Below are 12,750 nucleotides of genomic sequence, written 5' to 3'. Positions count from 1 at the left end.
TTTGGACATAGCCTTGGGCGTCCATGTTTCATGTCAATCTTTTCCTTGTAGAACGATGAAGCAGAGAACAGTTACACTCAATTTGTTTACCAATTTTTTACTCGTTATGATTTGTCAACGTCTCATTTATTCAAATTTCGGTTCACTTGTTTACTCAAACAACAATGTGATCTAATTTAAACTATCGGGGCAAGATAAGAACTTGATCCGTAAGAGTGAGCATAAAAGCTTTAGTGAACTTGAGAACGCTCGTTTCTACAAATTAGGGTTCACTTTAGGGAGCAAATTTGGTGAGTCTGGCGGTGGGAAGTGGCGGGTTGAAACTTGGCACCAAATTATACCGTTATTAAGAAACGGGTCAAAAACTTAAAACTCCAAACTTGATCCGAAAGCGACTTCCGCGCCTCTCAACGGCAAAGAGCGCTTTCCGCAAACAATTTGCCACAAAAAGCAGACAAGGACTTTTCCCGATTCCAATTCCTGAGGAAATCCCCCATTCTCTCTCTCTGCTATGGCTTTTGATGAAACAGAAAGACCCACCAAAACCCTCCAACCCAAAGGCCATTTTTGCACAGATGAGAGATGAAGAAGCCCCGGAACGGCTCCTTTTATATCAAAACCCAAACCAGAGACCACCACACCAGCATTGACAGCTTCCATTTTCAGAAAAGCAGCAGTGGAGGAGAAAGCTGCAGTTTTCAGAAAAACATTGGGGGAGAAAGCTGCAAAAGCAAAAGCAAGAAATGCTACAACAACAAGAGCAAGAGCTTCTACGAGCTTTCTCTCTCTTTGATCTTCTCTCTCTGGTGCCTTGTTTTCCTGTTCTACTCTAGGCTTGGTCTCGGCCATGGCAATGGAGGTATCTATAATTTATCTTTTTTTCATTTGTCTTTGGTTCGTTTGGTTTTCTGGATTTGAATTTTTTTTGTTGTAAAGTTTGCCCCTTTTTACCTGTAAATTCTAATTCCTTGATGCCCATTTCTCAGTTTTGTATTTTCTAGCAAACCCATTTCCCCAATCTGTATTTTGTATCAATAGATTGGATAGACAGGATAGAATGCTAATACGTGTCTCAAAGAAAAGATATCCAAATGTTACAAAATAATGAGTTGAGAAGAAAAATTTGTTTTGGACACTGCTATTGGTGAAATGAATTCCAAATTTCCTTAATGGGTGTGAAAAAAATGTCAATAGGTTCCAAATTCTTTTTCATTCAACAACCTCCGGTGGAGGTGGAAGTAGAGCAAGGGCTTCTCCGCCCATTTCCGATTGGTTTTGGGTTGTATGCTCACGTTTTATCATTAAGGGGGTTTGTTTCTTATTACCCGCAGTTCGGTTTTGAATGATTTTGTTTCTTTGTTAAAGAATGTTCATATCTTAAGACTCTGGATTCTGGGGAAATCCATGTAGGTTTTCTATTTCTTCTTCTTTTGGATAATATGTTCCTTTGCTGAAGTGTAATGTTGGGAAATTCTCTTCTGCTCTTACTCTTCTATTCTTCGTCGTGACTCGTGAATGAAAACGTTTCTGTGATTTACCAAATCTTTTCTTCATCTGGAGCCAAGAGGACATTTTCTGCTATATTCGGATTCATGCTTTTAGGATAAGCTATTTGGATGGCATTTTAGCTTTTAGCTTTGGCTATTTATTTCTTTCAGGTTTGCTCTTTTAACATGAGCTATATTTTCTTCAGGGAACTCAGCTCCTGATAACAGATCTACACATTGTCCTAGTGTTCACAATGGTAAGCACGGTGACGATGCATGCTCATTTATAGAAAATGGAAGCGGGAAACAGACAAATGGAATGGTATTAGATTTTACTTCATCTCAAAACTTTTACAATTCTGGAGTTTGTGACAACTGTGCAATTTCCAAGTACTCACTTCCACAGACGAATAGATTAGTTTGGAGTATTTTAGGCTATGCTGATTTGGTTTGTGAACTACATCAAGCACAAGATCACAAAACAAATCATTCAGGACAACTGAATGGAAGAACTTCTCATCCCTCCTATCTCAATTTTGACGAATTTCGAAACATAACAAAGCAGGAAAAAGGTCAGGATATCCCTAGTCAGCTAGTTAACATAACCCACGGGCTTGAATCTGATGGAACAGAGTACAACTATGCCTCTGCATCCAAGGGTGCAAAAGCGGTGGCTCACAATAAAGAAGCAAAAGGAGCAAGCAACATATTGGGAAAGGATCACGATAAGTACCTTAGAAATCCTTGCTCCGTTGGGGGAAAGTTTGTTATAGTTGAGCTTGCAGAAGAGACTCTGGTAGATGCTGTCAAGATTGCAAACTTTGAGCACTACTCTTCTAACTTCAAGGAATTTGAATTGTCTGGAAGCTTAAGCTATCCGGCAGAAGCGTGGTCGCCATTGGGAAACTTTGTTGCTGCTAATGTCAAGCATGCTCAGACCTTTAAGCTGTCTGAACCCAAATGGGTAAGATACTTGAAGTTAGATTTACTAAGTCACTACGGGTCAGAGTTTTATTGCACATTAAGTGTTCTAGAGGTGTATGGGATTAACGCATTTGAGCGGATGCTTGAAGATCTGATTGTGGCATCTGCAGAACCTGCAGCCAATAAATTGCCAGAGCCTAATTCAACTGTAAAATCCTCTCCAAAAGAAGAGGTTGGTTCAACTGACTGGAAAACAAGTAGTGTTGGTCAAACTGGGGTTCAAACAGCTAGTGTAGGGACAGAAACTGTTGAAGATCCACAAAAAGTCAATGTAGACATTACCAACTATCCGGTAACTGCAAGCAAGATTCCAGAGCCAGTTATGAAGGTTAGACAGCAGCCGAATGGAAGAATTCCTAGTGACTCAGTTCTGAAGATTTTGATGCAAAAAGTGAGGTCACTCGAGCTGAACTTAGCTGTGGTGGAGGAGTATATCAAAGAATTAAATCGAAGACAAGGGGGTATCTTGCCGGAGGTTGGTAAAGAGCTGTTGAGAATATCATTACTTCTGGATGAAAGCAAAACAGAGATTAAAGATCTCTTGCAATGGAAGGAAATTGCGGTACTCCATTGTTTTTTTTAACATTTACTACACATTTTATGTTTATGCATATAATTTTCGGGACAGTAAGCATTATCAACCTAATTGTTTCTCATGATTTGATTCTTCAGGAAAACAGCATTACCGACCTTGAATCATGGAAAGCTGTTGTCTCATCTCAAGTGAATGTATTGGCCAGGGAAAATGACATGTTAAGGTTAGATATACATCTAACTTCTAGGCTTTTGTTCTTATCAACCCAGCAGTTATTTTTCGTCCTCGTTGCCTCACATCAATCTATAGACTCACTCACTGACATTGATATTCGTTACTACAGATTAGATTCTGAAAAGGTTGTGAAGGATCAAGCGAGCCTCGAAAGCAAAGAGCTTACGGTTCTAGCAGTCAGTCTTTTCTTTTTGTGCTTTGCAATTCTGATACTAGTTTCATTTGAAGTTTTGACATTTTTCAGAGGAGCCTCCTCGTCGTCGTCTCAGTCTCGGCCTGAGAATGCATGCGGGAAAAAAGGGGGTTGGGTTTTGATGATTATTAGCAGCAGTATGACAATATTCATCACTTCAATCTATAGTTAGAAATTCCTCTTAATTTTCTTCTAGTGCAAATCCAGCTTTAGCATTAGGTTTTTGGCCACTTTTTAATCTAGATTTGTTTTTTGGTATAATAGAAAGAAAGGGTGTTGTAGAAAAAGAAAGAAGTTTATATGTCGTTCTATTTATCGATGAATCACAATTTAGGTGGTCAATAAGAAAAAAATCCGGAGTTTGATTCTTTGTTTCTTTTCGTTCTAAAGTCGTGAAATTAACAATATTAACAAACGTTAGTTATGTCGGTCGGTTAGAACAATACAATGGCCTCTAACTTACAAATTCGAATCCCACTTGCTCAGCAAAGTTGAAGAGGAATAAAAAAAGATTTTTCCGGGCCCTTTCCTTGGCTTGAGCTGAAAGGGAGAGGAAGCGTTACAGAGAAAAAAAAAATGAGGAGATGAGTTAACGCCGTCACTTTAGGCTATTGTGAGGGAGACTTGTGGGAGTTGTCGTGAATGGACATTAAGTTGACGCTGTCGATTCGGAATCGGATTATAATTTTTTTTTTTTTTTTCAAATTTTCTGTTATTTTGTTTGCCGACGTGGCAAAATGTGATTTGACAATAGACCTGACAGTTTCTGATACGATACGAAAATAACGAGTTTTGGGTCAACACAATAACTAATCGAGTCATTATTGGGGTGATCCGTTAAGAACCTGTTAATAATGGGTTCTTAACACACGCGGGTTAAACGTGGGTAACCTGACACAACCCAACCCCAATCGAGGCATACTAGCCGTCACGTGAGGGTGATGTAGTCATGTATGCTGTACGGAAGTGAACGTGATATGAAAATACGGATAAATAAAAACTTGCTAACTAATTACACTAGACTAACATATCACTGCAAGTGAAAATGTTTAGATTAAAGGACACACATAACTCAAGCGTAGGTATCAGAATGCAGTCCAGAAGTTTAATTACTAATTATACATATCATAAAAGAAACCCTACACTAGTGAATGTTTGTCAGAACCGCCCTTCCAGGTTCTAGATATAAGTTCGTGTCGGTGGCTCGATTGGCTTTGTAAGCCTTATATGTATATTTTCATCTCTACCTAGCACGAGGCCTTTTAGGAGCTCAATGGCTTCGGATTCCATCGGAACTCTGAAGTTAAGCGAGTTCTTGCAAGAGCAATCCCAGGATGGATGATCCAGTGGGAAGTTCTCGTGTGAGTTCCTAGAAACAAAATCATGAGGGCGTGGTCGGGGCCCAAAGCAGATAATATTGTGCTACGATGAAGTCGAGCCTGGAATGTGGTAAGGGCCAGGGTGGGGATGTGACATAACCCGTTAAGAAAAAAAAATATTTTGATAATTTTAAAGATTAATTACTAAAAGATTTATTATAAAATACAATAGCCATATTAATATATTTAATATATTCTATATTAAATATATAGTTTTGTATTATTATGTTAAAAATAAAATAAAAAAAGTTTTAGTCATTATTTATTTTTATTATGAGAGTTCCTTATTATCATTACTAGGATAAATTTTACTTAACATGTTGTTGTCCAAAATTAAAATAAACTAGTATAGTATTTGTAGGGGTGTGCTATCCACACACCTCATTTTACTTCTTGCACACCCCTTGATAATTTATGTCCGTTGATCTTGTTCAATTCATTCAATCCAACAGTAGAAAATTAAAAAGGTGTGTGAGAAGTAAAATGGGGTGTATGGATATCACACTCCTATTTGTATAGGCAAGAACTAAGAAGACATACATACAAGTATGAAAAATGTGAAAGTATATATATAAACACTCGTGATTCATTATTATTCCCCCACGAGTAGATCATGGTTACACTTACATTATCGTTTAGATTTTTAAAATCCTCCAAACCCTCATGAATAATGTTTTTTATTTGAGGGCAAAATTAATAAAATTAATAATAATTATTGTAGAAGTGTAAAAAATGTAAAAAAAAAAAATATATACAATCACTCATAGTGACAACCATTACAACTTTCATGAAAGGGTCACCTTCGAAATCCAACACTACAATCCATAAACCTTAAATTTATATTTAATTATCGATTGTCATTTATGCTTTATTCTTCTTACTGAATTTCATTTTTAAAATTTTCATTTTTGAAAACATGATCATCTAGCATATGTAAGAAGATGAACGGTTCAGATCTTTGATATCACATTTCAATATTTACGGTTAACTGAAATATGAGTCAATGTCATATAGTTTGTAGAAACTTTATAAACATCAAGCAATATTTTCACTAACTGTAAAACTCTGAATATAATATCAACGATCCAAACCGTTCATCTTCCTGCATCCTTTAACAGATCATGTTTTCAAAAAAGAAAATCTGAAAAATACAAAATTTGATGAGAACAATGAAGCGTAAATGTAAACAACAATTAACGGTTAAATTTTGATCTATGATTTATATGATTATAATGGTGAATTTCAAAGTTAAGCTCTTCATGAAAGTTGTAAAGCTTATCATTACAAGCGTTTATATATTTTTTCTATATTTTTTACACTTCTACATTAATTAAAAAACTATTAAAGACTTTACTTAAATAATAACCGTAAGATAAATGAAAGTAAATCTGTACCGTTGGATTCTATTTCACTTGTATTCTTAGAACTTTTTTGGATGAAAAAACCTCTTCTCTATTCCAATATTTTCCAATTTTACCATTTGATCAATTTAGGTAAGCGAAAATATACTTAAAAGAAAAATGTGTTTTTATGTTTTGGATGTGACAATATGGTATGTATATACTTATTTAGTATTATGTTTTTCATTTGATTATTTATTGGTTTAAAATATATTTTCCTTAACGGGTAACGGGTTGGATCATATTACTTGTTAATATTATCAGGTCGAGTCATTTTACCCGTTTATTTTAATGGGTGTTACACAACATGACCCGTTAAGATATTGGGTATGATATGAACATTGAAAACACGACATGAATGCTAGGTCTATTTGACAATATGAAGGGCCTTAATTGTCGTTTTCAAAGAGAATAAGTTTTGTCATTAAATTTTTTATTATACTGTGGGTGGAAAGTTAGGACAATTGAGTTCAGTAGCACTAAAAAATAATTTGAACAAGGATTTTAAGTGATTTATTGAAATTCAATCAGAATTTTAAAATAGTTTATTAAAATCTTTAAAAATCTGGGTGTATTCAATTAGGATTTTAAAGAAGTTTATAACATTCCAAGTGTTTTCAATTAGAATTTAATTTTAAAGAAGGGAATTGTTATTAGTAATCCAAAATTTTTATTCTACACTTCTCACAAATGTATTTTTTTTTCTTTTCTAATTATAGAAAGTTTGAAGTACCAAATGAGATTTTTGGACTGCTAATAACAATTCCTTTAAAGAATTTGAAAACATTGAGGAATTAGAGGAAATTGGAGAGAAATTGGAGTGTATTTTAAGTATTCACAAATCTCACATCTCCTGACACACCCCGACCGAGATCAGGGCATGGTGGCCGTCACGTGGAAGTGACGTAACCATGTGCACAATGCGGAAGCTAATAAATAAAAATAAAAGTACGAATAAATAAAAACCAGCTATACACGAAGAAAGAACATACATGTGCAAGCGTAAGTGTGAAAAACAAAGTTCAGAGCACGGAAGACCTAATGCAGTCCGGGAGAAACAACACTACATAACCATACCCAAAGGTGGTCCTACACTGGTGATAATCTGTCAAATATGCGGGAAAAATCCTCTGGGGAGCCACCAAAAGTGATAGCCAACTAGAACCTGGAAGGGCACAAAACAGAAAGTGTGAGTGGGCAAAAACAAAACTTTTCAAAAACCATTTCATAAACAAAGTTCTAACCCCTCGCCGTAAAACTTGTATACTTCTCAGAAATAGAATATACATATATATATAAGTCATGCTCAGAAATATGCCATATCAAATGCCTCTAAATAAAATGCAAGTACTCAGGTAATGCCAAACAATGCCATGTAATCTGTCAGCTGGAGTCACCTAACGTGACCTGTACGGCTGAATCTAGAGCGCAAATCTCCAACTCACTAACTATACCTGCACACGAGTCGGAACCACCTAAAGTGGTCTGTACAACAGGACTGGGTGTAATATAAGTACGCTCAAGTGCTACGATCACGTGAAAACTGGGCGAATAATCGTGGGTCACCTACGAGTCTGAACCACCTAAAGTGGTATGTACGACAGGACTGTGCACCTAACTTGGATCCAAGATGAGCGTGTGGTGCGGAAGATGAACATCATGTGAATGACTGTGCCCTACTCTGGGTGGGAGCACTAACACCGTTGGTGTAGGTTATGAGCTCTCTATGCATCTAAAATCACTATTGAACATAAATATAAACCATAACTTACCTGGCACTTACCTGTGCGTCCACAACACCAACATATATATATATATATATATGCAACTAATAATGCATAAACAAACGGCAAACATAATGCATGGCATATAAACGTATAAACGTTCCATTTCACTTTCTGGGAAAAACATAAGTATATAGGTATATACGGAAAACCAAAAGCCCACTTACTGGTATGTAGAAGGGTCGTAACCCCCTTGCCTCGAGTGACCGCACTCGTCCTCGGGATAGGTTTCACCTATATGCGAAATAACTATAAATACATTAATTTTAAAGCACATAACCAACCATACGAAATAACTTCTCATACAAAGCTCAAATGAGGTGTATGAATACACTAATGTGATCTACTCAACCTCAGGAACATTCCCATATTTTTAAAATAATTTTCCGACGCCGCACGCGCCTTCATGCGCCGCCCACGCGTAGGCACGTGCCTGGCACACTGACGGCGTCAGTTAACACCATCAGGAATATTCCGTTAACTCTGACGGATTCCGTTAACTCTGACGGATTCCGTTAACGCCGTTAGAAATATTCCGTCGTCGCCGGTGCTGGAAAATCGGGAAATTTTCAAAACTTCGTATCTTCTTCATTTTTCAACCAAATTTCACAAAATTGGTACCAAAATGAAGCTTACAACAAGAGGAACAAATCCATACCACTTTCAAGCACTAAAACCAACGGAATCTCGTCGGGAAAACACCACCAACTCTAGCCAAACCTGCAACTCATGATCCCGACGTCCAAAACCTTCAAACGAACCACCCCGAGACTCCTAAGGACCTCACCAAGCTTCCTACAAGCTTGAAATTCCCAAAAACACAAGAATTAATGTGTGCATGAACAGTGACCAAATCGGGGGATTCGAAGTTCGACGTGAAAACGAATGTATACTTACCTGAAATGGGTATGGTTGAACTCCTAAGGACCTCACGAGCACAACTATATAACTTGTTTCCTCGATCTGTGAAGGTTTCAAGGGTTTATGGTGTTGTCCGTACAAAAAGATAGGAAAGGGAGAGAGAGGGAGAGCTCGGGACAGATAGGGAGAATAGGAGAGAGGGATGAGGATGATGATGGATGTGTGGCTGGGATGCAACCAACCAAGAACCCAAAACAACCACACAAACAACAATTATCCATTAGGGGCAAAACCGTCATTTCACCCCTACGGTACGAAAAGTTCGGGACAGGCTGTCACAACTCCCCATGAGATTTTTAAGGAATTAAATCAAAATTTTACATGGAATCTCTACAAATCAATTAAACTCCATAAAAAGGGTAATGCAAGGGAGACTAAATTTGTAGACAAAGTTTTAAAAATTAAAGGACATGGAAGTTAATGATTAGTTTGTTTCTTAAACATTGATAAACATGTTTATTTCTATTGGTAACATATTATTTAGTTTGCAAATTTAGTCTCCCTAGCATTACTCCCATAAAAATCCATGAATTCATAAATGCATTAGAATCTCTAAAATTCCCAATTGAATACATCCCCTTAAGTGTTCATCCCCAAGATTTAAATTAAAAAAAAAAAAAAGAATAAAGAACATTTAATATTTTTCTTTGGGTAATACTAGGGAGACTCAATTTGTAGACAAAATATTGCAAACTAAATGACATGTAAGTTGATGATTGTTATTACTTAAACGTTGATAAACGTGTTTATTTCTATTGGTGACACATTATTTAGTTTGCAAAATTTGTCTACGAATTTAGTCTCTCTAGCATTACTCTTTGGGTAATTGGCTTTAGGGTAATACTAAGGAGACTAAATTTGTGGACAATTTGCAAACTAAATGATTTGTCACCAATAAGAATGAACACGTTTATCAATGCTCTTGGTAAGTTCCAATATACCTATCTTAGGATAACGAGGTTTCAAATTCCCTTTTCCGCGTCAACAGCTAATTCACGACATGAAAACCGGTCAATAATTTGTTCAAAAGAGAGGTATGCATTAGGGTAACCTAAAAGAAATGAAGCCCGCCCTACAAAGACAGATGAGGATGTGAAAATAGCTCTGTCGGCCCTAGGGGACGGTAAGACATCCAGAAAACAAACAAAATTCTAGGATTCCCCCTTAGGGCAAATACTTTCATGTATATCTCTTATGGTTGATCTATATCATACTCTATTCTCGTAAGAGGATACACACTAGCTAACAGCCCACCTAGTGCTACTTCATATCCACATTGGGAACATAGATAATTGTAATCATATACATATAAAACGACAACAAAGCATATCCATCATTTGAGTCTCCAACAATTATTCCAATAATTACATATCCAATTTGACCTATGGATGAATACGTAAGGATACGTTTCATACTTGTTTGAGTAATAGCAATGAGATTCCCTAGTATCATGCTAAGAATATCTAGGATTTCCAAAAGAATATATAGAATATCAAGGGAGAATTATTGAGCGCACTAAAATCTAGTTGATGGGTTCAATATTCATGAAAAGCCGGGTTTGAAATGATCCATGTTATGGAACCAATACAACCTAATAAAAAAGAGGGGTTAAGGGCCTCCAATGCCTATAAATGTAAGCTTATTTCGGTCTTTCTTTGGCAAAGGGAACTTAGAAGTCGGCAAGAAAGAGTTTTGAGTAGCCATGGATATTGCTAGCAGACTTGCGATAAATAACTTTCATGTCATTTAGTTTATAATATTTTATTTTCAAATTTAGCTTCCTTAGCATTACCTTGGCTTTAATGGCTCGCTCATAAACACGCCAATCTCTACTAGCTTTGGATTAAACATTCAATCTCTACTGACAATCTATACCCAAAATACCCAACTTTTATCTTTCTATCAATAACTCCTCCTTTACTATCCCTCTTTACTAGACCTAGCAATTTCTTACACAACTTGTTAATACGACACGTAAACAACATGAAAATAACGAGTTTCGGGTCAATACGATAACTAATTGGGTCATTATCGATCACACGATAAGAACCCGTTGATAACGGGTCCTTAACAGGTTTATACGCTGGTGACACACGAGTAGCCTGTTTTGACACGTTAAGAAAAAAGATATTTTGATGATTTTAATTCTTTTTTTTGGGTTGCAGAAAGGGGGAAGAAGATGAAGATGAAGGAGAAGAGAGAGAAGGGGGGAAAGAGACTGAGGTTTTTTTTCTTTATTATTTTAATAGTTTTTAATAATATTTTAATAATTTTGTTTAATAGATAATGGGCCTCGGATTAATCCACGTCAGCATTTAACTGAGAAATTCACGCCAAACTAACGGAATGTATAACATTGGACCAAATTCTAAAGATGAGGTATGATAATGTCGTGAGACCCATAGTTGAGGTAGTTTTTTGTCATTTACCCAAATATGTATTATTGTATTATTTTTATTTTACTTCTTGTATTACTGTATTAAAAAAAAGTTTTATTTATTTATTTATTGTTGTAATATACGGTAGGAAAAGAGTGATTAAAAAATCATAAAAACCATTATATTAAAAATATTAAGTAATTTAAAAATATCAAACACATTTAAAAAGTTACAATAATTAATTTACAAGTGTGAAAAAAGTGAAAAAATATGCCAAAGTTCGTGATTGCGTGAATAATATTTTTAAGAAAGTTCAAAATAAATAAAATTTATAATTATTAATATACAAGTTTGAAAATGTGAAAGCATATATAAACGCTTGTGATTGCATCCTCCACTCTTAGACGATGGTTACATAGTCATTTAGATTTTTAAAACCCTCCAAATCTCATGAATAGTGGTTTTTTATTTGAGTGCAAAATTAATAAAATTAACAATAATTATTGTAGGATTGTGAAAATTGTGAAAAATGTAAAAAAAAAAAAAAAAAAAAATACAATCACTCGTAGTGACAAACTTTACAATTTTCGTGAAGGAATCAACTTTGAAATCTGACAATATAATCCATAAACCTTAGATTAAAATTTAGTCGTCCATTGTCGTTTATGCTTTATTCTACTCATCAAATTTTATTTTTTAGATTTTTATTGTTTATTGATTTGAAATGTATTTTCTTTAACGGGTAACGAGTAGGGTCATATTATTTAATAATATTAACCGGGTTGATTTTCGGGACTGGTCATATTTCCCGTTTACTTTAAGGAGTGTTACATGGCACGACCTGTTAAGATATGGGGTATCTAACGAAAACAACACGAGCACAGAAACTACGACACTTTTTTCCCGTTTACTTTAAGGAGTGTTACATGGCACGACCTGTTAAGATATGGGGTATCTAACGAAAACAACACGAGCACAGAAACTACGACACTCTTTACCCATCGTTTTAGAATGAGAATCCTCGCCTGATCCTTCAATCATATTCGTTCATCGTACATCATGTGAGCAGTTTTTGTCAGGTATTGTTTATATTCAATTTTAAATAAAAAATTTACAATAATTTATAACTATACAATGTACAATAAACAAATGTAATTAGAAATTTCCTTAAATTCTCACAAAAAAATCCAACAAAGATCCTCTCTCATCGTTTTTATCTCTCCACAACAAATAAGACCTCATTCTTCAGTGCCCCGTCCTCAGGCGTGCACAACGAACATAAACGCCAGCCTCACCCCTCTCGAATCACCATCCGACACTGGCGCCTACACCATAGACTACAAGGACAACAATGACGATAACCCATATGCCCAATTCTGGAAATTCGAGCCGAATTTGGAAATTTTGTGGGCAGTTTTGGCGTGCTCGACGACGCTGTATTTCGAAAAAAGCTCC

General features: G+C 35.8%; 1 protein-coding gene across 1 annotated transcript; it reads left to right on the top strand.

The window, feature by feature from the left end:
* Positions 1–298: 298 nt before the first annotated feature.
* Positions 299–3,803, top strand: LOC137713962 (SUN domain-containing protein 5). The gene is made up of 4 exons (XM_068453322.2): positions 299–859; positions 1,694–3,033; positions 3,144–3,229; positions 3,350–3,803. The coding sequence occupies exons 1-4, from the start codon at positions 583–585 to the stop codon at positions 3,603–3,605; spliced, it is 1,959 nt and encodes a 652-aa protein (XP_068309423.2). The 5' UTR covers positions 299–582; the 3' UTR covers positions 3,606–3,803.
* The last annotated feature ends 8,947 nt before the right edge of the window (positions 3,804–12,750 follow it).

This window comes from Pyrus communis, chromosome 14 (assembly GCF_041283825.1).
Source record: "Pyrus communis isolate YQ-2024b chromosome 14, ASM4128382v1, whole genome shotgun sequence".
Taxonomy (NCBI): Eukaryota; Viridiplantae; Streptophyta; class Magnoliopsida; order Rosales; family Rosaceae; genus Pyrus; species Pyrus communis.
The sequence above is the reverse complement of the archived record's forward strand: the minus strand, read 5'-3'. Positions and strand labels throughout refer to the sequence as shown.